The sequence below is a fragment of the Melozone crissalis genome, unplaced genomic scaffold (genome assembly GCF_028551555.1).
Source record: "Melozone crissalis strain CALT ecotype California unplaced genomic scaffold, PUWL_Pcris_2 ptg000012l_1, whole genome shotgun sequence".
In the NCBI taxonomy this organism is placed as follows: domain Eukaryota; kingdom Metazoa; phylum Chordata; class Aves; order Passeriformes; family Passerellidae; genus Melozone; species Melozone crissalis.
In genome coordinates this window covers 2,987,423-3,013,523 of record NW_026535790.1, presented here as the reverse complement: position 1 = coordinate 3,013,523, position 26,101 = coordinate 2,987,423, and the positions used below count along the sequence as shown (strand labels likewise).

The 26,101-nt window shown below is 50.6% G+C and overlaps 1 protein-coding gene across 3 annotated transcripts in view; it reads left to right on the top strand.

The window, feature by feature from the left end:
• The first annotated feature begins 2,950 nt into the window (after window positions 1–2,950).
• AXIN1 (axin 1) overlaps window positions 2,951–26,101 on the top strand; it is a 77,536-nt gene continuing 54,385 nt past the window's right edge. For 2 of the 3 annotated variants that reach the window (XM_054271143.1, XM_054271140.1), the window contains exons 1-2: window positions 9,166–9,204; window positions 11,174–12,145. In XM_054271143.1, the coding sequence (XP_054127118.1) occupies window positions 11,268–12,145 (878 nt within the window). In that variant the 5' untranslated portion in view covers window positions 9,166–9,204; window positions 11,174–11,267. Of the gene's footprint in view, window positions 2,997–9,165; window positions 9,205–11,173; window positions 12,146–26,101 lie in introns of those variants that run through there. The other variant, XM_054271141.1, reaches the window with a different exon arrangement.

Sequence of the window (26,101 nt, the reverse complement as noted above, 5' to 3'; positions counted from 1 at the left end):
CACAAGGGCTGTGACATGGGTGGACATGAGGTGCTTGCACACGACCTGGTTGGACATCAGGCGGTGGAACACAGCCCAAGGCTTGGCTTCTGGAGGAGATGGGGCACTCAGAGCTGCCTGGCCTGATGCTCACATCTCCAAGGGGCAGTTCTGGTAATCTCTTCCCCAGGGAAGTGGGATGCCATGGGATGCTCATGATCAGAGTTCCACAACTCCCTCAGATCCCAGACATTCTGTCCTGGGGAGGACTTGGCTCTGCTGGGTTCACCTGCCTGGCACAGGAAGGGGGGATTTTAGGAGAGAGGCAGCCAGGCAGAGCTGCCAAGTGGTGAGCATGGGTGACAGGCCAGAAGTGCCGGCAGAAGGGGACAGGGAACCCCATGGCTGACATCCAGTGCCTGTTTGCCTTGGCTGTGGAGAAAGTCTTGGATCCCTCCAAATACAGAGACACCCCAATTCTCTGAGCTTCCTCCAACAGTAAATGATTTTGTGAGCAATTTCTCCAGTTTTCTGTCAGAATAAGACCAACACTTTCCATATCTGTTCACCTCATGCTGGAAAGCCTTGAGATGAGTCAATGCCAAGCCCTGGGCTGGGCTTGTGTTAGGGCAGTTAAAGCAGCAGAAGAGTTTGGAGACTCCCCTGAGTGTGTGGACAAATGTCACCCCCAGCTCATCAGGCAGGACTGCTCCCTGCAGGAGGAAGCAGGTCAGCCCCAGGCACTGCTGGGCTGTGTCCAGCATTTTGGCTGGCCAGGACCTCAGCTGGTGTCCATCAGTGCTGAGCCTTTCCTGTCCCACCTACTCCCACCATGGAGGAGGAACCCTCCAGGGAAAGCTCCAATGACCCTTGGGCAGGGCACTGGGGGTGGAGGGGCTGGTGCTGAGCCCTGGCCACCTCACTGGGTGCTGGTGACACACCAGGGGTCCCAGCTCAGCCAGGAGGGGTGGCCCTTGCTGGGGAGGTGGCACAGGATGGTTGCTTCAAGGAAGGGCCGCCTCAGAGGGAAGACAGCCAAGGAGAGCAGCTGGGGATTTCCAAGGTGCAGCTGGGAAGCAGGAGGTTGGGAGAGGTGTGATGGAGGCTGGAGTCTCCGTGTGGGTAGAGAGAGATCCCAGAGGGTCTGTGGCTCTCCTACCAGAGAGCTGAAGGAGCAGAGGCTCCCAGAAGTTCCTGCCAGGACTGGGGGTCCCCCAGCTGGGGCTGGCCAGTCCCCCTGGCCTGGAATACACATGGTCCTGCAGCACACACAGCGTGGTGTGCCCCAGAAGAGCCCAGTGAGGGCTCAGGCTGGCAGGCTGTGACCTCCTGCCAGCACAGCTGTCCTGCCCGGCACCAACAGCCACCAGGAGCCCGCTCCTGGCAATCAGCTGCCAGTGGCAATCAGATTCTGGCTGCTGGGCTGCCTGGGCACCCAGAGCCAGCGCCTCCCCAGGGTACGCGATCAGTCAGGGGAGTGTTTGGGGCACCCACTGCCCTGTCTGAGGAGCTCGAGGCTGAGAAAATCATTCTGCAGGAGAATTAAGGGGTGGAAACGCTGTGGGGCTCCCTCAGCAGTGCCCACTGTGATCGCAGGGACCCTCTGCCCAGGGCTGGCTGGGTTTGGACCTCAGCAAAGCGCCCACAGCCTCAGCTGCTGCTGTCACTTCATGGGCTCAGAGCTCTCCTGGTGAGGGACAACGGTGAACTGGGACCTAAACCATAAAAACGGGGACCTCAGGCACAATGCAGAGGTAAAATTCTTTCCAGAGCTTGCCCTGGATGCAGAAGCGTTTCTGAGATGTCCTCGCAAGCCTCCCTGCGCCCAGCAAAGCCGACCATAAAGCCGTGGGCCACTAGGTGGACTCACAGCAAACCAGAACTGCGGGACAGAGCAATTCCCTGACCGTCTGCCTCATGTTCGGGGAAAGCCTCGTCAGCGACAGTCATCCCAGGAGAGAGCACAGAAACAGCAGCGTGTCCAACTGGCCACTGCCTGGCCGCCAGAGGTGGAAAATTAGCCAAAACATAGTCACAGGCCTTGCTTGTCACAAAAATTGTCATCTCCCTGGGAGAGGTGACCCTCTAGCAGTGAGCCAGGAACGTGGGGACCAGCTCTCCAAGCTGCTCTGGTGATGGAGATCGTGTCCAAAGGGTCACACTGGAAATCCTGAGGCTGCAGGACACACATCAAGGCACCACCCAGCACTGAGGGGGCTCTTGCCAGCCGAGCTGGTGACCACAGTTAAGCCAGAAGGTCTTGCCCAGCATTACAAATCAGGTCTGTGAGAGCAGAGCAGCCAATATTTCTGCACTGACCATCCTTCCCTCACCTTCCAGCAGCCCAGATCACAGTCACTGATGGCTGGGTGAAGGAAATCCATCTTTCCCAACAGAATTAAGCAGGTTGAATTATCACAGGCTGCTCTGGGATAACCCTGCTGCAGGAACCAGGTGTTTCCATGGAGCTGCTCCTTGTGTACTTCTCATCCTATTCCATCCCACCATGGGGACACTGGAGCAGAGGGCAAGCAATGGCCTGGGCATGTGGGGGGCCCTGGATCTGCAGTGGGGCTTGGGAACAGGGACAGGGTTGTTCCCTGCCACTGCTGCTCCCTCCTGCCCCAGCTCTGTGAGGAGCTGGGACCATTCCAGCAGGGATAACCCCTCCAGAGGCCCCTATGGTGCTCCAGACAGAGCACACCCTGCCCAGACATCTCCCTCTGACACAGAGGCAAGATGAGAAGTGTGTCCCTCAGGACCATGGGAACAGGATCCACTCCTGTGAGTGGGGAGCACAGGGTGTCCCTGCCCGGCCCAGCTCCCCTGGGAACATCTCCTGGGCAGGGTGCTCCCAGCAGGGACGAGCTGACATCTCTTCTTTCTGCAGAGCGGCGTTTCTGGGATGTGTGTGGATGGCACCCCAGCCCCGGCAACCTGAGAGGAGCAGCGAGCCTGGTGGTCTGGAGCATGGAGAGGCAGCAGTGCAGGGCACAGGCCCGGGCTGGACCCCAAAGGTGGGTGCAGGAAGGTGTGTGGGGTGTCCCTGGGGTGCTCATCCTCATTGCCTGGGGATAAGGAGCGCTGGGCATTGGTGGTGCTGGCTGAGCTCCTGTGCCATGCTTTGGGCAGAGAAGGCTGACCAAAACCAGGGGAGCTGCAGGGTTTGGGATGTGGCAGGGATCTCTCAGGGTCGTGGATATGGCAGGGTCTCAGACATAGCAGGGGTCTGTGAGGCTCTCTGTGCTCTGCCAGATATGGGAACCTTTCCCCAAAAGCAGCAAGAAGGGAGGGGAGGGCTGGGGGACACACCAAGGGCCTGCCACCCTTATCAGTTCTGTGCCACAGCCCTGAGCTGGGATGGGAGCCCAGGGCTTATCTGGGGTGAGACAGGAGTGAGAAGAGAAGCTCACGTGAACACACTGGGCTTTGCCCAGCCAGGGCAGAGGAACATGAGCTGATATGGTCACTGGCTGTTGCTGGGGTTGTGAGTGGTGCAAACCAAGCAGAGGAGAGTGGCCATGACCTGCTGTGACTCTCCTTGGGCTGGTTGGAATGGAGGAGAAGGAGTATGGGGAAACCTTTGACCAAAACTCCAGTCCTGAGCCCAAACATGAGGCTAGAGGGGGCTGACAGTCAGAAAGGAGCTGGGGTGGGCTGAGGGCTGGTGGCAGGAGGGTCACAGAAGTGTGGGAAGATAAGAAAAGGCCATGTCAAGCTCCTCTGTGAGGAGGGTGCTGGGTGAGCAGCGTATCAGAGCAGCCTCTCAAGCCATGGCATGAGCTTGTCCATAATCTTTTTTTGGGGGGATCAGGTTTGGGGCCTCTGTAACCCAGCAGGAAGGGCAAAGCAAAGCTGAGGGAAAGAAGCTGATACCACGGCAGGCACAAAGAGGAACACCTGGAGATGAAGGCAGAGCAAACCCCTGGGAGAACAGGCCAGGGTGCTGGGACACTGCAGGGGCTCAGGGTTATGTACTGGGGCTTCCATCCGCCATTTGGGCATCTGCACCACCATGGGCAAACACTGGCAGCTGCAAAACCCAGTTCAGACAGCTGCCTTAGCTGCTCCAGGCCCTTCTCCCCCTACATTCCTGAAAGAAGGTCACCCTGGCTACAGTTTTTGTTATTTTTATGTGAGCAGTAAAGGTCTTGTCCCATCCACCAGCTCCAGGCCTGTACCCCAGCATAAACAGTGGATTTGCAAGCAAGCACCCATGTGGGAACAGGAGTGAACAGGGAAACTGGGATGATGTTTCTGGAGGGGAAGGATCTGGATGCCCAGAGCAGCCAAGCCCTGCAACCTTCCCACTGCCTGGAACCAGCTGCACCATGGGCTTTATGAAAGAGCGGGATCTGAATGAAAAGGCATAAACTTGGTGTCCAAACAGTGCTTCATCCTTTATACCCAGCATTAGAAGCAATGTGTTTGCCTCCTTGACCTGGGTAATCCAAAGAAGGAGGCACTGTGGGACCTGCACCCGCAGCTCCATGGATGCTCTGGCAGGCTGGCATGGCCAGGGTGGGCAGGTGTGTTTATACCCTGCAAGAAGGGATGCTGTGGTGGTTGAAATCAGCACAACTCACTTCCACTCTTGCCCCCAGCCCTGGCACAGCTGTTTGTAGGCATCTCATTGCCTACACTGAGATCTGCTCCATCCATCCCTCTTTCCCAGTGAGGCAGGCACTCTCATCCAGCCCCCAGCCCCATCCATGGCCACTTCTCTGCTCTGTTCTCCTCCCAGCCTATCCTGTGGCTCTGCTTGCTTGTCCCCTCAGTGGCAGTGCTACTGGGCTGTTGGTGCCTCATCCCAGTCAGGCTCTTTGGGATGCTCTGGGTTCCAATACTTTTATCTAGAATGCTAATACATTTTCTTCCTCCTATTCTGTATACATCATCTTGCCAATATCCAGGAGAGAGCTGTCAGCCACCTCTTGCACCCCAGAACATTATTTTCTTGGCATAAATTTTTTCTTTAAATTCTTAAATTTTTAAATCATTATTTTCATTATTGGTCATGTAGTCAAACCCTGGGTCCTGCCTCAGCACTGAGGGTGCTGCAGGCCCGAGGTGGGAGGCAGCACATCCCTTTGCCTCTGTCAGTGATCAGCGTAAAACCTCATATTTCAGAGTATTTCTATTTATCCCCTAGTTCCAAAAAGCCTTTTGAATAAAACCACCGAATTTCGGCATGGCTGATGACCTTGCCGGAGCCTTTTAAACGGCAGCCAAAGGTTGAACAGCACCATCTAGTGCGCTCCCTCCCGAATCCGCCAGCGCCACAGGGACGCCGGCTACACCCACGCACATCCCTGCGCTGGAAGGGAGCGCTGCAGCCTGGCAGCCCACCAGGCATCACCCGGCTCCGCTCAGACCCACCTCGCCCTGCAGGAGCCAGCGAGCCGCTACAAAGAGGGGAATTCATTTGGGAGGGCTCTAGTCAGTGCTGAGGCTGATCCAAGCGGTTTCAGGCTCTGCAGATGGGGTGTTGGAGAGCTGGCGGGTCCCAAGCTACCTCGGCAGGAGGGGAGGCTGCTACAGAGCACATCCCTTTGCAAGGAGGCTCTGGAATGGCACCAGTGCTGCCTGCATGCAGCACAGACTCCTTAGACCAAAGGCTCAGAGTAGTTCCTTTTCTCCTGTGTTTGCTGTTTGTTTCTTCCAGGCAGAAAGGAATGTGTGCACTGGGAGCTGGGAAGTGTCCAGCACCCCAGGCTCACATGGGGTCAGTCTCAGTGGCAGGGTGACACCAGGGCTGCACAAAACACCACTGGTTGTCTCAATGGTGGCAGTTTTGATGTAAGGGTGATATTTGGGGTGAAAGGCAGAGAGAGCTTCATGGCCAGCTGATGAAAAAAGGAAAAATAAGCAGGTTTGGTTCACTGGCCTCAAAGACCTTGCAGTATGATTCCTCCAGCACACAGCCAGGAATGCTCAGTGTGGTTTATCACTTGTTTGATGCCCTCAGATAAATCTGGAAGTTATTTGGGCCCCTGGTAGAGTGCAGGGATAAGCCTCCTTGTCATGAACCACCTGAGGGGTAAAAGGCAGGGAAGGGGCTCCAGAGGGAGCCCATGGCCCTCTCAGCCCCAAGCATCCCTGCCAGAGGACCAGAAAATAATGAGGCACCATGAGGGCTTGGCATCCATCTGTGGAATTTTTGCTTCCTGTGGCCTAGGAAGGGGCAGCTGCCTGGCTGCCTTTGCTGGAGCAGGGCAGGACTGGCTCTGCCTTCCCTGGGAGCGTGCACAGAGTGATCCTGCACTGCTGGAAGGGACATCCAGCTGCTCTGGAGGTCCCCTGCCTCTCTGTGTGCCTGGGGGTGGGATAGGGGCTGGTCCTCACTCCAGGCTGCGTCCCCTGAGCTGGGGGAATGTGCCAGGAGCTGGTGGGAGCAAGATGAGCCTCCAGCACTTCTCCCACCTCCCAGGCCCAGCCCAACCCGAGGAGCAGTAAGGAAGGTCAGGGAAGGATGGCAGCATGAGGGAGGGCATGTCAAGCCCCAGCACTTCAACCAGCTGCATCCTACTGCACCCAAACTCATTGCCCACCACCTCAGGCTCTCCCTTGCCATGGAGAAATCTTGCTCTGGTTTCTCAAATGAACTCAGTTCAAGCCATGAATCTTGCTGGGCCTTTTTCTGGGAGATAAAAGCTCTCTAACACCTGATCTTCTCTCACCCTTGAAGTGGCTGAAGTGCTACACTGGAGGCACCTCTGGGGCTCCTTTAAACTTGCTGGGGAGGCTGCAGGCCTCAGCTACTCCCTTGCAAAGCACTTTTAACTCTCTTCCACCTTCTCTCTATTCCCCAGCATCCTTTCCACAACACAGACACAGAAACCCTCCTGCTGTGGCACCCAGTCCTGTCCCAGCTGGACACCCCCCCTGCTGCTCCCACATTGTCCCTCCTGCCTCCTAAACTCCCCCCACCCCTGCCAGATCCCGGCTTTCCAGCAGAAGGGCCCTGTGTTCAGTGGACAGACCCTTTCACAGCTGCTCGCATTCAAGCACGTTTTATTTGCCAGGGACTCGGCTTGTGAAGTTTTCTACAGCTGTCTTGACCTCGTCCATGTCTCCTGCCCCTCTCATTTCCTTCGCCCCAGCGTTTTTCTCAGCAGGGCTTTTTAATCTATTTCTAGACCATTGATGGAAATACTGAATAGCACTGGGCTTCCCATCCAAGCCCGGACACCCACTGAGCGCGCTCCCATTCTGCAGGGATTCCCCATTGATGGCTGTCGGTTTGCCAGCTCCCAGCCCCTTTAAGGTGTCCCTCTTGATGTTGTATTGTGCTAATTTTTAATCAGAATAGTATATGGATTAAGTCACATGCCTGAACAGAGCCTAGGTCTATTATTTCTATGCCATAACCTTTATCAGCCAAACTTGTAATCTCTTCAAAGGATGACATCACAGTTTGACAAGAGCTATTTTCTGGAAACTAGGCTGATTGCATTAATTATATTCCCATCCTTTAATTCTTTACCAGCTGAATCCCACACCAGCTTTTCTATTATTACGCCTGAGATCAGCATTGCACTGCTACATGTAAATCAGCTCCGAGCATCGTTCACATGAGAGAGAGCAAGGAGCCACATCATCCTACCAGGCTCTGTGCTGGGGTGGGATGGGGAGTGTCACTGCTCAGAGTGAATATTTGGGAGCTTCACAAAGCTGGAAAAAATGTTACATTTCCAAAAGTGTTCCCTAAATGCACTGAGGTAGGCAGCTGTGGCAGTGTGATCACATAAGAAAGCAGAAACAGTCCCTATTGGAAACTATTCTGAGTTATTTCTGATTTTCAGAGGATTGTCTATTGGCTTGTTTGCATGTTCAGCTTTTAGGATGGTATCTAGGGTCTGCCTGGCTCTGAGTCTATCACTGCTTTCCAGGGAAGACACTCGCTTTTGCACTTCCCTGTCACACTACTCTCATTTGATCTCTGCATCTGGCAATTCACTTCTTCTCCCTTCAGCGTCCCCAGCACTGCAGCCTCAGAGCTGGTGCACCCTGCTGCACCCAACCAAACACGCCTGATTTGGGGAGTCTCCACGTGGTGTGACCCTTTCCAGTCCATGCAGTGCCACCTCTTGGCCAGCCCCTGATTTCTCCCCGCGGCGGTTGCCCGGCTCAGAGAAGCAGGACACACATTGCAGGACGCACATTGCAGGACACACATGGCAGGACGCACGTGGCAGGATGCACACTGCAGGACACGCATTGCAGGACACACACTGCAGGACACATATTGCAGGACACACACTGCAGGACACACATGGCAGGATGCACACTGCAGGACACGCATGGCAGGGGACACATGGCAGGAGACACATGGCAGGACGCACATTGCAGGATGCACATGGCAGGACACACTGCAGGACACACATGGCAGGTTCCAAACCAGCCCTAGGTGTTGGAGGCAAGTGTGGCTGGTGGACCCGTGCCCCTACATCCCCAGGCCCCTGGTGCGTGGTCCTAACTGGACAAAGTTCAGAAGGGTCACGGTGTTCGACACGGACAGAGCCGTGGAGGCTGGCGGTGTTTGAGGGTTGATGCCCTTCCTGAGCAGAGCCCTTCGACGAGATCCTGGAGGTCTCCGAAGGTTCTCTGGGGCCGTCTCTGCCCGGGATGCTCACGGGCTCCCCTCATCCAGGGCCGGACGAAGCCCCGGAGCCATTCACCCCCTAAGGTGCCGGGGCTCTGCGGGAAGCCGAGCCCGAAGCCTCGGCCATGTGCCGGAGCTGTCCGGGGAGCTCAGCCCGTGCACGTCACATTGTGCTGAGGCTCCCGGCAATCGAGGCCTCCCCGAGCCGGGACCTCCGTGCTTCCCCGGGTCGCCCCTGCAGGGGTGCGGGGCCTGCAGCCGCCCCGGGCCCCGCGTGCCTCCGCGCCGCCTCCCCGGGCCGAGCCGGGCCGTGCCGGGCCCGCTCCGCCCCGCTCCGGCCGCCGGTCCCGCAGTACCGGGCGGGGGCGCGGGGGGCGCGGCTGAGCCGCCGTGCCGGGCTGGGAGGCAGCGGCGCAGGCGGAGCGGAGCGGAGCGGGGCTCGGCTCGCTGCTGCTGCTGCTGCACTCGCTCCCCGCCGCCGCCACTCGCCTGCGGCCGCGGCCATGGGCGTCCCGGGCCGCCCGCTTTGTGCCGCCGCCGCCCCTCCGGGCCGCCGCCGCCGCTGAGCCGCATGGGCCGGGCCCCGCGCCGCCCCGGGCCGCCGCCGCCGCTCCGCGCGGGTGAGTGAGGCGGCCCCGGCCCAGGCCCTGCGCCGAGGCCGCGCCGAGGCCGCCGCGGGCGGGAGCGCGGGGCCGCGCCGGGGCCGCCGAGCCGGGCTAGGCCGCCCCGGGCGCGGGGGGGAGGCCGGGCGGGCCGGGAGGGTGAGCGGGGCCGGGGGCGGCGGCGGGGGGGCGGCGCGGGCCGGGTCCCGCGAAGTTGCCCGGGGGCCGGCGGGGGCCCCGCGCGGCGCCCTGTCAGCGGCGGGGCCGCCCCGGAGCCCACCCGGCCCCGCGCCTCCCGCGGGCCGGCCGGGGGTCCCCTCCGGAGCCGGGCGGGCGGCTCGGCCGGGCGCCTCGCGTGTCCTCCGGGTGGCTCCCCGGGGCTGCCCCGGCCGGGGCGAGGAGCCAGCGCCGCCCCGCCGCAACAATGCCCGGCGTGGCTTTGGGGCTGCCGTGCCGCTGCCCCGGGGGTCCCCTGCACCCGGCGGGGGGTCACCGGGGACCTGCACCGCAAACGGGGGGCGAGTCCTGCGCTCGCTTCCAGACGCGGGGTGAAAACCACCCAGAGCCGCCCCGTGGTGCCAAAGCCCGGCCCCGTCCCGCGGTGCCAGGGCAGGGGCTGCGTGCCGGGGGCTCGGGCCGGGTGTGAGCGCGGCGCTGGCTCCTGGCGGGGCCCAGCCATCCTCGCTGGCCGCTCCTGGTTGTTGTTTCACGATGGACAGGTGGGCTGTAAGGTACAGCATCGGCGGTTCTTGGTTTAGCCAGGATCAGGAAATGGGGGGAAAATGGCAAAGCATCCCAAAGATGTTCGTTGGTGTGGAGTTTGCTTTGAGAGGGAGGGCGAGCTAAAATGTGTCTTTCCTGCTGTGTTTTTACATGCAATTGAGTTAATCCAGTGCGAGGAGTAATTTGTGAGGCTGCTGGTGCTCTGCAGTACTTGGGGCTTAGAGGCTGAGGCTGTTCTGTAACACAAGGCTTTTGCTACTCGCTTTAAATGATGAGGTTAATTTGTTGAGCAGCAGAAGTAGCAACCCAAGGATTGCCCTTTTCTTCCTTCCCTGCCTTCCCCATACCTTCCATCCTCCATATTGACTCGTTGCTCTTCTTTAAAAACATCTTACTTGATCAGGTTTCCTTGTCAAGGTGGTTTTCTCATCTTCCTTTGATGACCTGAAATTTTCCCAGGCTCGTAGCATGCAATTTTGTTAGCGTAAATGAACCTTTTCTCAACGGCTTGCCTACAAAAAGCAGTGCCAGAACTGAGCTCCTGTACTAACATGCCCATCTGAAGCAAGAATGCAGTCCAGATGCCCAAAATATTAGGGTCAACGATGCATCTGGATTCCCCTAGAGCTAGACGAGGCGACGCGGCGTATTTCTGAAACGCAGAGATTTGTGAGGAATGTGGCGCTGGTATGTCACTTGAGCGTACGAAAGCCACCTGTGTTTGATTAAGGTGCAGCCCTGCTTTCAGGACTAACTGGATGTTCTTTAATAATCATTTTCACAAGCCTTAAATTCCTGTTTAAGGATAAGAATTTCCTAGATCCACAGCCAGATAAAAATGTGTTGCCTTAGTATGATCTGGTATGAGTCCTGTCCAGGTAGGCAGAGCAGAGGAACTGGTGGCAGTGCAGAAGATGGCATGTGCCCTGTGCTACCTGGGTATGGATCTCTTGGATGTGGGCTGCCACATGCCAGGGTCATGTATAAACCACTGCTGTTGGGAAATTGGCTGGTGTTTTAGCATAGTGTCAGCTGTGTCAGTGATGCCAAATTCTGGATGTAAAGTTTTGTGATATTCTGTAACTGTCATTTTTAGCCTCTGCCTGGTTTGAGCTCGATTCTGTGCTCTCAGAAGTTACCAAGACATTGATTTGCTGAAAAAGAGGTGTTAGAACAGTAATGGTGCAGAGCGTAACCACTAGTTTGTTGTCTTAGAGTGTTTATTTCCAGTGATACAAGCTTACTTTTTCCTCGTCTGTTTCAGCCAAACAAACTTGTTCACCTTGGAGCTACAAATATTGGTGATTTGAGATTGGCGCTCATCCCCCACTGCTCCCACGCAAGCGAGGACCAGAAAAATGAATATCCAGGGGAAAGGCTTCCCCTTGGACCTCGGAGGAAGCTTCACTGAAGATGCTCCAAGGCCACCAGTTCCTGGTGAGGAGGGGGAGCTCGTGTCCACAGACCCAAGGCCTGTTAGCCATGGTTTCTACTCTGGTAAAAGTGACGTGGTCAGAAACGAGACATCCACGGCAACACCGAGGCGCTCCGACTTGGATTTGGGGTACGAGCCCGAGGGGAGTGCTTCCCCAACTCCACCCTACCTGAAGTGGGCCGAGTCACTGCACTCCTTGCTGGATGATCAAGATGGCATCAACCTCTTCAGGACTTTCCTGAAACAGGAGGACTGTGCAGATCTGCTGGACTTTTGGTTTGCCTGCAGTGGCTTCAGGAAGCTGGAGCCGTGCGTGTCTAATGAGGAAAAAAGACTCAAGCTGGCAAAAGCCATTTACAAAAAATACATCCTCGACAACAATGGCATTGTGTCCCGGCAGATCAAACCGGCCACAAAAAGCTTCATCAAAGACTGTGTCATGAAACTGCAGATTGACCCTGACATGTTTGACCAGGCCCAAACGGAGATTCAGTGCATGATAGAAGACAATACCTACCCTTTGTTCCTTAAGTCGGATATTTATTTGGAATACACAAGGACAGGTGGGGAAAGTCCAAAAATTTATAGCGATCCGAGCTCGGGGTCTGGGACAGGTAAAGGGCTACCTGGTTATCTGCCAACTCTGAACGAGGATGAGGAGTGGAAGTGTGACCAAGAGGCCGAGCCCGAGGCCAGCAGGGACTCGGCTCCTTCCAGCAGGCTGACACAGAAGCTGCTTCTGGAGACGGCCACGCAGCGTGCGGCCTCAGCCCGGCGCTACAGCGAGGGCAGGGAGTTCAGGTAGGTGGGGAGTGGGCCAGGGAGTTGCCAACGGCATGGGTGGCATGGGAAACCTTGGAAAAGCATGGGGAGCACCCACATTGGTACGGGGTGGCATTGCTCAGTGGGTTGATGGAGTGCAGAGCTTTGTTTGAAACTAATCACAGGTTGTTTTAAAGGTGTCTTTGGCTGTTTCTGTCTGATAGTGCCAAATCATCCGTGCAGCATGTTCTTCACCTGCAGAAACTGCTGCTGGAGGTGTTCAGGAGGCAGGTAGGGCTTGGTGGGCAGTGCAAAGCCATGGGTAGCCCTCATGCATGTGCAGGTGGCTGGGCAAGCTGCAGTGCCGGGTTTGCTGTAGCCTGCACCAGCAGAAGGTCAGTGTTCAGGTAACATGGGCAGGTAAGCTGGTGGTGACACTTCCTGTGTAGAAATTGTCATGAGCCACAACTGGGAGCTCACAGGAGATAGATACCCTCACTTGGTGATGTGGGTAGGAGTGAAACAGCATTGATGGTGCTCCCTGATAATGGTACTGCTTTGCATATGCCATTTCCAGCACTGAATTCTAACGGTGTCAGAGTCAGAATCCCCAAATCCAGTTAAAACCATGCCCTGCTGAAGCTCTTCTCTTCATGAAAGTAATTGCTGGGTTTTTTTAACTGTAGGATTGGCACAGTTCTGCAGCCTGTTTTTTTCTGGGTCCCCCACCCACTTCCAGCCAACATGGATTTTGAAACTTGCTGAGAGCTCAGTTAAAATTCCAGACAATTAACTTAGCAGGGAGCTCTCTGCGATCAATAAGCATGTGTGTGTCTAACCCTTGCTGAATCAACAGAACCCAGCCAGAACACATTCCTACTTTTTTTCTCCCCCCTTTTTAAAATAAAATCTCCTTGTTTTAAGACCTGCTTAGGCTAAAATCTGACGCTTTGTGAAGATTACGAAATGAAGTAGCTGAACTGTCCTCTTCAAAGGCTCCTGCCTTATGAAAAGCATTTCTGTGTTTAATCTCCCTCAGCCGTCCCTTTAGGCTGGCAGCTGGAAGCGCATCCCGCCCCATGCAAGGTCTCGGCGCCTTTCAGATGGCAAAATGTTCTCGGTTTGATTCTTGTTTTCTTACAGATTTTGAGGAGGGGATGTTGCATGTGAAACTCTTGGGGAGGGGGGAAAAAGGGAATTCATGTGGGCTCCCGCTGCTTTAATCAAGAATCAGAAAAAAAATATCCCAGTGTCTTGGGACTTTCCCATGGAATTAATAAAAACCTTGAAGTGCATTCCACTGAGCAGTTGGGTGCTCACCATAAATGAAGGATTAGAAAAGTCTCTGATTTAAGTATCTTTTTATTTAAGCAATAATGGTGTTAAAACTGAAAATAACTTGCTTGCGGGTCAGCTGTGTTTAGTTTCCTTACCAGACCAGGTAGTAAGTAATTCCTGTGTGTGACACTGAGCTGTTTAGCTCCAGCTTCAAGAAAAAGGTGCACTTCACCTATTATCTGAATATATCTGTGCCAGGTTGTAAAATGGTGTAAGAAATGTGCTGTGAAATAAAAGTGTTTTGAAGTAGAGTTCATCAGTCCTGGGGCATTTTCATAGCAGATTGGAACAATGTGAAATAAATCTTTACCTGGAGGATGGAGATCAGAGAAAATGTGTGGCTATTAATTTGTAGTGTCCAACAGCCTGTCATTGTGGCTACTGACACTCTGCTGACCTGTGGGGTGGGGAGGCAAGGAAATGTTTGCCCTTCTCACCAGAGCAGGAATCACTTCTCAGCCTGGAGAAGCTGAAGATAAGGGATTTATTTTATTTTTTGAATGCTGGTCTGTCAGCTTGTGTGGTGTCCAGAGCATTGCCGTGGAAGATGCTGCTGAACTGCATAAGTTCTGCATTTTTTAATTCTAAAGACTGCTCAGATACTAATTTATGAGGTGATTGTTCCTCTTTGAGCAAGACCTTGTGGTTGAATTAACCTTCTTCCTGGATGTTGTATAGCAATAACTCTCTTGAAGAAGCTGGTTTTTAGGGAGTTGTTCATTTACTTTCTCACCTGAGGAAGTGTTTTGGAAGCTGTGGAAGCTGCTTGCAGCAGGAAGCAATGGCTGTGTGCAGCATTTGAAAAACTGGGTCCCAATTTATTTTGAAAATTTCCACAAACCTCTTTTTTTGGCATATGTGTGGAAGAATTTCTCATTTCTCTTCTTTGGGGAATGTTGAAATAAGCTGTTTTGCATTATATCTCAGGGCCTGTTTAATCTTCCCAAGATTTAACTTCTATTCCTTGGCTTCCATGGAAACCCTAAATAAAGAGGAATCTAAGCAAATGCAGCAGAAGTATTTCTCTGTTAGCAAATGAGCATCTTGAATCAGCTCCAGGTTTTTTTTTCAGCAGAAACTTCATAAATCTTGATGCAGTAGCTCTGCTCTCAGGAGAACAAATGTAAAAAATTCCTCAAATGGCAGAAGACAACCCGTTATTAGCGCTGGATATTTTTGAAGGTGTGCAAATGTGCAGGCAGATTTGAGAATACCCTGAAGCCAAAAGCATCGCTGTTACCCACTGTGTTTTTGTATGCGTCGGAAAAGGCCAATAGTCATTATCGTTAGGCTCCTGCAAATTAATTGGACATTGGTTATGGATCAGTGAACTTCAAAGAGGGCAACCCCCGAAGATCTCGGGCATTAACTTGCAGCTTCCGAAAGTGACACTAACGTGGTTGTGAGGGCGGCTAAATCGTTCATTAACCTTCTTCCGACACGCCGGGACAGCGTTCCTCGGAGCTGGGGAGCAGAAATTAAACCTGTGCCTGAGAACCGCCTGCAGCCTGCTCTTGGAGCGCTCCAGGAAAACACTCAGCCCCTGAAACAGCTGGAAATGGGCTACTCGGTGGTTTGCTCCTGTCTTTTGCTGGGGTGGGTTTCTCATGCTTTCTGTTTAGCTCTATGTGGGAAGGGACTCCCGTCCCATTCCTAAAGCATTGGAGAGCAGCACTCTCACAGGCCTTGCCTTTGCTGTCTTCTGTGGTGGGAACAGCATATAGTGTTACCTTCCAACAGTTGTCATCTCTCCTGAAAACCAGGCAAACTGAGAGATTTACATTAATTCTGACAATTGTTTTGGTTTTCACCCATTCCATGATGTGTATCGTATTGAAGAGGAAGCCCAGATGATGGTGATTAGAGGACACGTGGTGGTGGGGGAAGTCTCCAGTTGCTGGATTTTGAGGAGTGTTGGTGGTGGAGCTGCTGGACACGAATGGAGAAATTTCTCAGCCTGGGATTTGATATACACAGGGGGTTGTTTGTTTTTTTAAAGAAGTTGGCTCCCAGCTTTAATTTCCACAGTGCTGAGCTGACTAAGCTCACCGCGTTTCACAAGTGTTGGTGGTTCAGATGAAAAGGGTGGGTGATGTGGTTCTCCAGGCTGGTAGGAATCACCAGGAGAGTCCTTGTGCCTGTGCCCACGCAGTGGCAGCCTCTCTGGACACGTGGGAGAGCAGCTCTCCCCAAAACACACAGCCAGCACTTCACCATGGGATGTGCAGAGGAGGCAAGAGGAGAAAAGCTGGAGAAACTCTAGAGGGATGTGACAACCTCTGGTGTGGGACAATGCAATGACAAACTAACGTGCAGAGGCTGGTTCAGGGAAAGCAAGGATCTCTCTGTGGCTTAGGGAGCATAAACGGTCCAGCGGTCAGGAGCTGGGGCTGCAGCAGGAAGGAGCTGGCTGAAGTTTAGCTGGCAGCCCTAATTTTGAGGTTGGCAGCTTCGTTCATAATTAAATATTAAATTGCACACCTCTGACTCAAGACTGTGTGGTGTTGAAGGAATTGGTGTTAATTGTACTGACCGGTTGGAAAACTGAGGATGCAAAATCAAACGCTAGTGCAGTAGAAGTCGTATTTAGAATATTCAAAGGTTTGTCACCCTCTTACTGATGCTTCTTTTACCTGGAGAGGCAGCACATGCATCTTGGACTTAGGCTGTTGGAGCTTCCTGGGAGCTTGTTTGCAGGAAGAAATCAGCTGCTGAATGTTAGAGCCATATGTAAAGTTGGGAATGCTTGTCTTGAATGCAAATTGCTGGGCCCACAGTATAATTTGTAATCAGTACAAGCCTGTTTGGAATCCTTGTAGAGCAGTGGCTATTTCCAGTTTTAAAGAAAATAAGTTGCAGAAGAGTAGTTTGGGTTCTGCATTGTTCTTGAGAGAAATCAGTGAATCCAGCAGGGAGGGGATCTGGTTCTAAGAGCTCTAAGTGGTAATTTAGTGGCTGAAGCACTCTAAGATATACAGGACAGAGACTGATGGTGTTTTTGCACAGAAGTTAATGCCAGCTTTTTAAAATATATTGTTAAGCTGATGAAACTTCTGCATGGAAATGCTTACATTACATTAGCAGTGTAAAGTATTTATGCTAGTGGTTGCCAAGTTTTAAAATAGATTTTATTTGAAGAAGAATACCTTTTGTGCCCGTAGCTTTGCCTCCACACAAATCAAGATGAAGAAGTGGTGTGTTTGTGTTTGGTTATAGATCAGTACTTTGGCTTCTTTTTAAAGGCAGGTAGTTAAGCTTTTAGCACTCTAATTTGATAAATGAGTAGTGTTTTCTTCCCTCCTCCAGCAAACAAAGCCTTGTTTTATTGTGATTGAGCTTTATTTGGGTTACAGAATATTTTCTCTTAAAAGCCCAAGAGGGAAGTTATGTTCTCCTTTTTGATCCTGGGGAGATTCAGGTTGGACATGTTGAAAAATATCTTGGGAGCATGAGGGGAGGGAATCTGTGTCCTTGGAGAGCGTCGTAGCTGGGTTAGAGCTGTGGCCTGCCTGGTCCAGTCCTGGGGATGCCCTGTTTTGTTGTGTGCTTACAATGATGGCACAGGGCATGAAATTCTATATTTTGAGAAGACTGGTTTGAGTTCTGCCTGCTTTCAGAAAGAATGGGATGTTAAAAGGTTGAGTGGGAGCTGAACCAATGCCAGGATGCTGAGAAGTGCACCCAGGAGGTGGCCACGGGGTGGGAACACCTTGGTTTTGATCTGCCGTTCAACTTGGCTTTATGTTTTAAGAGTTTCTTTGTTGTTACTATAATGGACTAATCCCTTGAATAATTAGTTGCCATTGGATGTTTTAAAAATGACTGCCTCTTGGATGTTTTCCTTTAATAGTCTGTTAGATTCTGGATTTATTAACTATTGAGACAGACTGTGAAATCCTGTTAGGGCAGACTTTCTTGGTGGAAAAGGGACTGAGAGTGGTGTGGGGGTGCTGGGGGAACACATGCTGGCCCCATTTTAGGTTTGAGCTGTTGACTTCCCACCTTCCTAAGAAGTCCTGGCTGTGTCCTGAACTGGGTCAGTGGCTGCTAGAATATGTTATGGTTTTGGGTCATCTCTAGATTTAGGGCTTCAGAAGGTGCTCCAAGAATTTATAGTATTGTGGCTGCCTGGTGCAAGGTCAGTCATGCAGTCACCACCCATTTAAAATAAATCATGGACCTGGTTTTATTACAATTCGTGGAAAAATCTGGTTTCAGAAGTGACTGTGTGTAATGCAGAAAATTGCTATGTTTAAAAAAAAAAAAATCGGAACAGAGGTGCTGATATCCTAAATCGGTTCCTGGATATATCATTGGATTATTAGGCTCATCCTTAAATCCATTAAGCAAATTATAGTTAATCAGTCAAATAAAAGAAGAAAGATCTTTTGCAAGGCCCTGTCTTTTGAGCCGTGCAGAAGCTGTAGTAATATTTTAATTTTCCATCTGTCAGTGAATGTATTCAGTCACTTTGCTTCCTTATGTGGAGGATTTGAAATTAGAAACTGAGGTTAATTATCTGCATTAAATGAAATATGTGAAGACCACAAAAGCAAAAACCTTCACAATTTGGTATGGTCTGTTAAGCTAGGCAGGCTGCTTCAGAAGGAGAGGGGTTATTTTTCCCTGGTTTTGTTCCGATTGAAGGGTTTTAGTCACAGTAATTGAAATGATTAAAAAGTCAAATTGCTGGTGAATATAATTCTGAGCATCTCTCTGAAAAGATGTGACGCTTGGTTGAGAGCAGGGGTTTGCTCAGCCTGGCCTGGCAGCGTGGAGCAGCCTCTATTGTGCCACCCCAGCGTGGGTGAGGCTGATTGTCCTTGGTGCCACTTTATCATCCACCTCTTCCATGGCAATGGGATGTTGGAGCTCTGCTGCAGGGTTAAGTAGAGATGATTTGGAAGTGGAACAATGCCAGATGAAAGCTACAATTTTGAACTTATCAAATACAAAGTATGTCTAACACCATCTATCCTAATGCTATAAATTAGCTAATTAATGCCTGCTTCACTTGGTAGTGCAGCTTTGGACTCTACAAAGGTCATGCTCCTGGAAATACACATTCCCACAGCAGTCAGCTGGCTTTGAGGTGATTGGTTTGTGAAAAGGCTCATTTTATTCCTTGTTTGCAGTACACACATGGCTCAGGTTTGAGTTCCTCTGGGGGACTGCAGTATCCATCTCCACTCATCAGGTGCAAAGCTGCCCCTTCCTTCACTGGTGCAGCCCTGAATGCCCAGCTCAGGGAACTTCAGGAAAGGTCTGACTTCTGGAGACACACATCTCGTTCCCCTCCTGTCTACCAGAGTGAGCTGCTTTGCCTGAAATCACACTCAGAAATTAAATTGTTGCAGGTCACACTTGTGTGTAAAAGCAAAAACCATCGTTCCTCACAGCCCTGGTGTGGATCCCTCACTGTTGTAAGCCAATAATGAATTTAAGTAGAACCATTGCTGTTTTAAGTCAGATAATCCAAATTCTCTAAAACCCACATGGAAATTGGATTTTACCTTTGAAGACTCCAGAGTACACTTTTGTGGTAAGACCTGGAATTTCTTGGTCCCCTGGCTCCCAAGATACAACCTGTCCTCAAAGTAGCAGTTTTTTGAAGGTCTTCATCTGATCTAAATCGCTAATAGATGAAGAGCTTTCATCTATCCTGATGATAAGCAGTGGAGGGGGGCAAAGCTATAGCTAGAGGGAAAAACCTCTTTGAAATACCTGAGTGAGTCCTCCTGGTTAGCAGCACAGCCTCATGTTAGTCCCTGGATCTATCTGCAGAACTAATGACCAGAAACTGCTAGGTTTTATCTTTCATCCCTCTGACCCCCACATATTCCCTGTCCTGTTGTAGACCAGAGAGTCAGTCCTCTCCCTCTCCCTCTCTCCATCTTCATTTTCCTTTTCTGAAGGTTCGGTTTTCTGTCCTTTATCTCCAGCATGTGTTTACAGGAATTCTGGTTCTGGAATGAGGAGAGCAGTACAACTGGGCAGGTGGGATTGCCTTTTTTCCGGCACTCCGTGTTTAGGTTGGGTTAGGTCTGCTGGAAAACCATGTCTTTAGTGTTTAACAGATTTGCCCTTTTGGGTCACAAATTTTAGTTGTTTTCCTGTCTGGCAGTCAGCCTCTTGGACTGGGAGAGGTTTATCTGGAAGAGAAAGTCCAGGCTGTTGCTTTGGGGCCACTGTGGGATTGATTGCTTGGATAGCCAAGGACCAGACAAGCTGTGGCTGCCCCTGGATCCCTGGAAGTGTCCAAGGCCAAGTTGGAAAGGGCTTGGAGCAACCTGGGATAGTGGAAGGTGTCCCTGCCCATGACAGGAGGTGGAACGAGATGAGCTTTAAGGTTCTTTCCAACCCAAACCTTTCCATGATTCTATCAACCTCTCCAAGGTTTCACAAGCAAAGTGTGAATCAGAGCCAAGTCACTGGAGAGCTCCTAGGAAATACAGGTAGGATCCGTGGAGGGAGGTGTGGGGACTCAGGATCCAGCTGTAGTTACTGCATTTGATCAATTTTGTCCTGGCTCTGCTCCACAGAAGTAAGAGCTGTAAAACCATTTGGCACTAGACATGCCAATGAGAGCTGGGGTGAAGCTGCTGTTACCCTTGAGGATCCCAAAAGAGGAATCAACAAATAGAAATTATTCTATTAGCAGGGGCAAAGTTCACAGGTTAACCATCGTGTCAAATCGATGAAATACAGCCTTAATCTCCTGCACAAGGCCTTTATTGTGTACAAATAAAGACTGCCTGAGCAAAGACAGCAAGTTCTTGCACTGTAACATTTGCAGTGTGTTGGAGAAAGGGAAGCTCTGTACAGATGGCAGCACGAAATGTCTCCGTTGGACATCGGCTTCATTCCTGCTTCAAAAGATTGTAAAACATGACCTTGGAACCTTCTTACTCTCCTTATGGCCCTGCTCAGATTGGATTTCCAAGGGGCATGTACTTTTTAATTTTTTTCATAAAATTTGGGGTCTCTGGATAAGAGGTCTGGTCTTTGTACTTTTAATTCAGTCCATGTGACTGTCGTAACATTTCATTCTTAGGAAATGAAAGTTGTTCCTTCTTGAGCAAAGCCACAGACAGAAGCTGTTGGGTAGGCTGGCAGCCTCAGGTGTGCAGCATGTGTCTCCTGCTCATCTAGTGCTCAACCAAGACCATCACCACAAGTCCTTTGTTGCTTGGTCCATGACTCTACCAGGAAAAGCAGTGACAGAAAAGCTGCCTTCTTTGTTGTGGAAATACTGAGATTTCGTGTGTCTCTGAACATCTGCACATTCAGTGGAAGCTGGCTTTCTTCTCTTGGGAAAAGCTACTTTGAAAAGGCTCCTTGAACTTTTAAGACAGACCAATGCTGGCAAAACGAGATGGAAATGGGCAGCAAAGGATGTGTGGATGTGTCACTACAGCAAAGGGTTTGTCACGTTGTAAAACAGCCGGGCTGATTTTCTCCTCTGGATATATGCAGTGAAGTTTGTGACCCGGGGGGTTTGAGTGCTGCCGGCTGGGGAAATCAGCCCAAGTGGAGAATTTAGGAAGGCAGAGCATCCCACTGCCCCCAAGCATTGGCTTCAGGCCTTCCCCAGCCAGGGCTGGCACAGCCTGGCAAAACTGGTCCACATAAACGAAACCTTCCTCTTTCTGAAGAGGGGAAGCTTTCCAAATGGGCATGGGAAAAACTTTCCTTTGGTAATCCTGGAGATAACAGGTCATGCAGCTTCACCCAGTGATCCTTGCACAATAACTTGTGGTCAGGCTGAAGTGTCTATTTTAGAAAGGCATCCAAGTGATGGGAGGGAGGTCATGCAGCATTTTTGTTATCTCTTCCCGTGGTTAGTTACTCAGTGTTCCCAGTTGTGTTCCTTATTGCTCACTTTTTTTTTCCCAGCTTCAGTTTCTAGTTGCTCTGTTTTGGTGTTCTTTACTGGCTTTGGAGGCTCCAAAAACCTCTGCATGTTTGAAAAAAGCCCTGCTGAATGGGTGTGAATGTTCTCCTTAAGTGGCAGCAGCTTTGTTATGGAAGGCCTTTTGGTTTTATTAGACTTTTCAACCCTCCGGTCGACTGTTAAACAAGCTGGAGCATGTCATGGTTGACAAACCTTCGCTCTGGTCTCAGACCTAACCTACCAGTTTAAAGGCAGTATTCTTTTGTGCGCAGGTTTCTGGGTGGAGACCATCGGGCTTCTAAGGGAAATTAACTTGCAGCCTCTCTTTACCCCCCTCTACCCCCCACCCTCCACCTCAAATAAATTAAGTTTTGTGCTAACTGTTCTGTCACTTCCAAAGGCCAGGAAGAAATGTCAGCCTTGAGGTTTTCTGCTACCTGAGGTACTCTGCTGCACACTGAGAGTGCAAGTAGGTGGGAATGTGTAATTACATTATAAACAAAATAGCTGCACGATCAGTGTCAGCAACTGAAGATAAAATGGAGGAAGTTTTTTCAAGTGATTCATCCATAATTATTTAAAAACATGTTGAATTTATTCTTAAGCTTTGGAGGAGAATTCTTGCAAGGCTGGCGTTTGCTGCCCGTGATGTTTATACACCTGAGGAAATGCCCGTCTCAGCAGTTTGTCCATGTTGAGTGCTCCAGATCTAAATCCCTTCAGAGGTGAACTCAGCACACCTTTGTCTCTGCTGGCTTTACTGTCTCCAGGCTTTTCACTGGTGAGGTGCAATCTGTTGTAGCAGTGGCTGGCACCAGGATGGGCAGAGAGACAAGGCTCACACCATTCTAATGTTTGTTGTAGATTTGTTGTCTGTAGGTTTAGGCGATGGCAAAGGCTGGATGGCACAAACAAACTGATGGACTGGTGGAGAGGTGGTGGGAGAGCAGCTTTGTGCGCCCACAACCACGACAGCCAAGCTGCATCTGCTTTCCTCTTTCTACATTTTTCCAGAAGTATCTGTTGTGTGAATTGTAGGAGTCTGGGGGAGAAGGGAGGGAATTCCTTTGCATGATCCATCTCAGCTGCAGCAGTCTTGTTGTAGAGGTGCTGGAAGTCATGGTGCTTTTCCTCTGATAGTGTTATTGCAAAGTGCTGGTGTTTTCTGCCCAACTGGGCAAAACTGAGTATTTTTATTTTCAGTATTTTTATTTTATTCAGGCCCATGCTATTGAGTAGAGGGGTATTTGTCACATGCTTCTCGGTGATTGCCAAGAAGTCGGAAGTGCTGCACTGACCTGACAGCAGCTGGGGGTTGTTGTTGTTGTTTTTGTGCTAAGCCAGCGCTGTGCCCGGCTCAGCGGCCCAGATAACATCCAGCAGGGCAGGGCCCATGCCCGCGTGGCCGGGAGGGCAGCTGGCACCGCAGTGGGTGGCACTGTGAGCAACAACGCCTTGCAGTTTCATCAGGTTCAGGGTGCGCTTTCCTGCAGCCAGAGGCGCGGCACGGGCACTGCTGCACCCAGCACAGCTGGCAGAGGAGGGGAAGGGTCTCATGATGGGCATCTCGAGTTGTGTCTCTGCTCCGAGATCAGCAGGGCACCCCTGGTCCCTGGGACACTTCACCAGTCATGCTCACTGCTCCATCGTGCTGCGTGGCTGGAATAGATGAGCAAGTTTGAGGAAGGCAGAGACTCCAGGGCTTGTTTTAGCCCCTCTCCTGCAAAAGCCTGCTGCCAGCAGCTCCAGCTTTAGTCAAGAGCTCAAGGATGCTTTTAATCTCCGGCAGCAGCCTAGGCAGAAAGGTCAGCTGGCCCTACCTTGGTCTGATTTCATTTCTAAATGCAATGCTGTAGCCTCTTTCCTCAAGATCTGACTATTCTTTCCAAATATCACTGACTTGGGCACTCCCCACCTGACTGCTCCAGTGCTTGTTGGAGCTCCTGGAGAAGGTGCTGATATCCCACTGGTTTTATAGTGAGGGTGCTGGCCCTGCAGTCCTCCAGGGCCTGCCCACAGCTATTCCACATGCTAAGAGGGCTGGATGCATCCTGCAGCTCACTGGATTTGCCTTCCCAGAAGTAGGATACGCTTGAGAGGCAGCAGTTGCTTGGCCTCAGCGAGGTCACCTGGGTTTTGGTCGCTGCTGGTGACGCCCTGAGTCAGCTCCACATGAATTGCTGTGTTTCTCACCTGGTGTTGGTTCTTCTGTCCAGAGCCATCAACCGCACTGCCAGCAGTCAAGCTAAAAGCAACTCTTTTTCTTTGTTAATTGCTGGCTGTGGCTTGGCACCAGCAGTGTCAGAAACCCTCCCAGTAGCCCATCTTGGTCTGTGGGCTCGGGTGTAGTATGTTGCCTCGGGTGGTACAGAGTGGCATCATCCTCTCACTTCCCAGCTTTTGAAATCATCCGAGAAGCTTGAGCTGAAGAAAGAGGGTGGGACTGGAGCCAAACCTCCTTCCAGGTGGGACAGTAGTGGCAGGAACACCTATTGTCCACAAAAACGTTTCCAAGCCACAGAAGGCAATTAGCAGAGAAGAAAAATGTGGTTCCTTTAAAATTTGAATTTTAAAAATAGTTATTCTTTTTTAATTTAATGAACGCACATTGATATACCAAGTAGACAAAATTGGGGTTGCAAGAGCAAGCGTCTGAAATCATCTAACCAGTGTAGTACCTGACTTAATAAAACAGGCAAGTTTGTCAAACAGGGGTATATTCAGTCCTGAGTAATAGCTGAGTGTGAACAGGGTGTAGAACATGGAGCTGCTCTGCCTTTGGCACAGAGGACAAGGAAAACAGTTCAGGAGAATGGCTGAGGGATCTCTTTCTAACCACATTGTTACCACGCAGTTATGGTAGAGATAGAGTTTGAGAATAACTTTTTCCTTCTTTTAGGATCTCCTGTTAGTGTTGCAGATCTAAACTTTGTATTAAGCTGTCAACCCCTTCATGCCTTCCCAAGGAGTTCATGAGGTCTCCCTTTGATACAGGGAACCCTTGTGCACCAAGCCCTTTCTCCAGCTGACACTGCAGCCATGGTTTATATTCCTGTCAGGCTGCTGCCTGTCCCAGGCTCTTTCAAACAAATTGATGGCTTCCCTTGAGTTAATCTTTCCTCCTTGTTCTTCCCATGGTGTCTGTAATGCAAGATCCCAAAAGGCTGTTTCAGTATCTGGCCATAGCTAATCAGGGCTTTACCTCTCTCATCAGATTTCTCAAAATACTCAATTCTGAGTAAGAACATCAGTGGTGGTCACCTTACCTGGCATAGACAGTAGTCCCACTTCAGACTGGAGGTTAGACTGCTCTGCTCCTCCAAAGCCCCTTTCCAATGAATACCTCTGTGATTTTAGTCCTTAATTGACTGCCAAGGAAATTGTGAGAGACTTCCAACAGTTTTTATGCAGCCAGCCCTGCAGAAATTCATATGCTCCTGTGGTTAAGTAATGGCCATAGCAGCTGAATTGGTGGCCAGGAGACAGGGAGCCATCACTGCAGAGAACCTTGAAATACAATACAAGATCCTTGCTCTGAGGTAAAATTCCAGTTCCAACAACCCATATGAGCAAGGAAAAAAATCCCCCCTTCCCCAAAAAATGCATTGAAAGTGAGGGATGAAATTGCTGTACTATATCAACCTATCTACATTAGGTTGCATCTTTATCTGTCTCTCCTCCTCAGCTCCTCTTGGGATGCTTTTAGATCTCCTGTCTAAAAGTTGTAAATTAAAAAGGCATGTTTCCTTTCCTCTCCATCATTTAATGGTTTTTAATTTGCTGTTTGATCCTGATTCTCCTGCCTTGACTGTGTGCAAGCCACAGTACTGGGTTGCAAATAAAGGACATGACAGTTCTTTTAAAAACTATAAGGCTTAAATCAAGTTATGCACTATTAAATCAAGCATATTTTTCAAATAACATAAATAAAAGGAATAGGTATTTTAAATTGTTGCTTAGATTTGGTATGCATGTTATGATCCTCCCATTCCTTAAATGAGCTGAAATGTGTTCTGGTAGTTAGTTTATCTTTACACTGTGGTGACCAGAGTCCTACATCTCACCTTCGAGGCCAGTGAAGGTAGAAATAGGTAATGAACTATTTTTAGAAATCAGCAGTGCTGCATTCCGAGAATTCCTGCAGTATTTTTCAGAACCAAGTTTGCAGGTTTTGAGCACAGATAGGGAGATATGTCATCTGTGTAAATTGCTCTAAATTACCTGCAATTTGTTGGGAGTTGCCATTTCTAAGTACTTATTGCAACTCTAGATATTTGAGGAAGCTTTTGATTATCCTGCGCTTGTAAAATGTAATTGGCTATTTCTTAATTGTTGTTCTCTGTGAAGTGTAATTACCTGTAATGTAGAGCTTTTTATTTGTCAATGCCGCAAACAGGAAATCAAGAGTGTCTGATTGAGATAAGTTTGGGGACTCCACCACAACTAGTAATTGCATCAGATGACCTGTTTGCTATGGGACTGGTCTCTCCTGTAAAGTCCTGGAGTTCTTCAAAGAATCTGGAAACCTTAAATACCATCTTTATATATTGTCGTGCAGAAGTCTGGCTTGTACTTTGCTAAAACTGTCTTCAGAGAGCTGCTGTCTTCTTAGCACGGTAGTGGCATCACTTTATTCAGTCATATTGCATGAAGTTTCAGGAGGAATAGACTGATTTAGAATTAATTTCTTAAATGTAGTTAATTAGAAGAAATTGCAGAGCTTGCTGATGTTCATGAATACCTTAGAGAAGTCAGTTAATTAA